We start from the raw sequence: 628 nt of genomic DNA, 5'->3' as shown, positions 1-628 counted from the left end.
AAGAATGGATGAGGATAGCTGTGTGAAAAAGTGCCACACCCTAGCGGTTGAGGGAACCTGTGGAAGAGGTAGACCCAGGAAGACCTGGGATGTGGTGGTGAAGCACGACCTACGAACATTAGGCCTCACCGAGGCAATGTCCAGTGACCGGGACCTTTAGAAGTATGCAGTACATGAAAAGACCCGGCAAGGCAAGTAAGAGTATAATCTGTGATCTCTGCCAGAAGTGTAGCCAGCTCACTTATTCGTATCATTACTTAATTGGACACTAAACTCTGCTTGCGAAGACCTGTTGAGGCAAGTGAATTTGAAATCTGAAATTGAAATCGAACCAAATTCAACAACTGGCACCCATGCCAACCTCTCCTTCATTGTACACTAAACTCTGCTTGTGAAGACCTGTTGGGGCAAGTGAAATTGAAATCGTAATTGAACCATATTCGATGACTGGCACCTGCGCCAGTGGAGCACTAACAGCACTGTCTGAGCGTGTTCATTGCCAGAGCAGCTGTCTGGCTTCCGTGCTAGTGGCCCGTAAATAGCACCATTTTAGCGTGATCGTTACCAGTGTCGCCTTCTGGCACTTGTGCTGGTGGCACATTAGAAAATCATTGGAGCGAGGTTGTTA

The 628-nt window shown here is 47.6% G+C and overlaps 1 protein-coding gene across 1 annotated transcript in view; it reads left to right on the top strand.

The window, feature by feature from the left end:
• The first annotated feature begins 164 nt into the window (after positions 1-164).
• Positions 165-628, top strand: part of LOC106869755 (E3 ubiquitin-protein ligase RNF113A-like) — a 53,915-nt gene continuing 53,451 nt past the window's right edge. Inside the window, exon 1 of the mRNA XM_014915621.2 lies at positions 165-191. Within this exon, the coding sequence (XP_014771107.2) occupies positions 165-191 (27 nt within the window). The remainder of the gene's footprint in view (positions 192-628) is intronic.

Source organism: Octopus bimaculoides, chromosome 4 (assembly GCF_001194135.2).
Source record: "Octopus bimaculoides isolate UCB-OBI-ISO-001 chromosome 4, ASM119413v2, whole genome shotgun sequence".
NCBI classification, from domain to species: domain Eukaryota; kingdom Metazoa; phylum Mollusca; class Cephalopoda; order Octopoda; family Octopodidae; genus Octopus; species Octopus bimaculoides.
The sequence above is the reverse complement of the archived record's forward strand: the minus strand, read 5'-3'. Positions and strand labels throughout refer to the sequence as shown.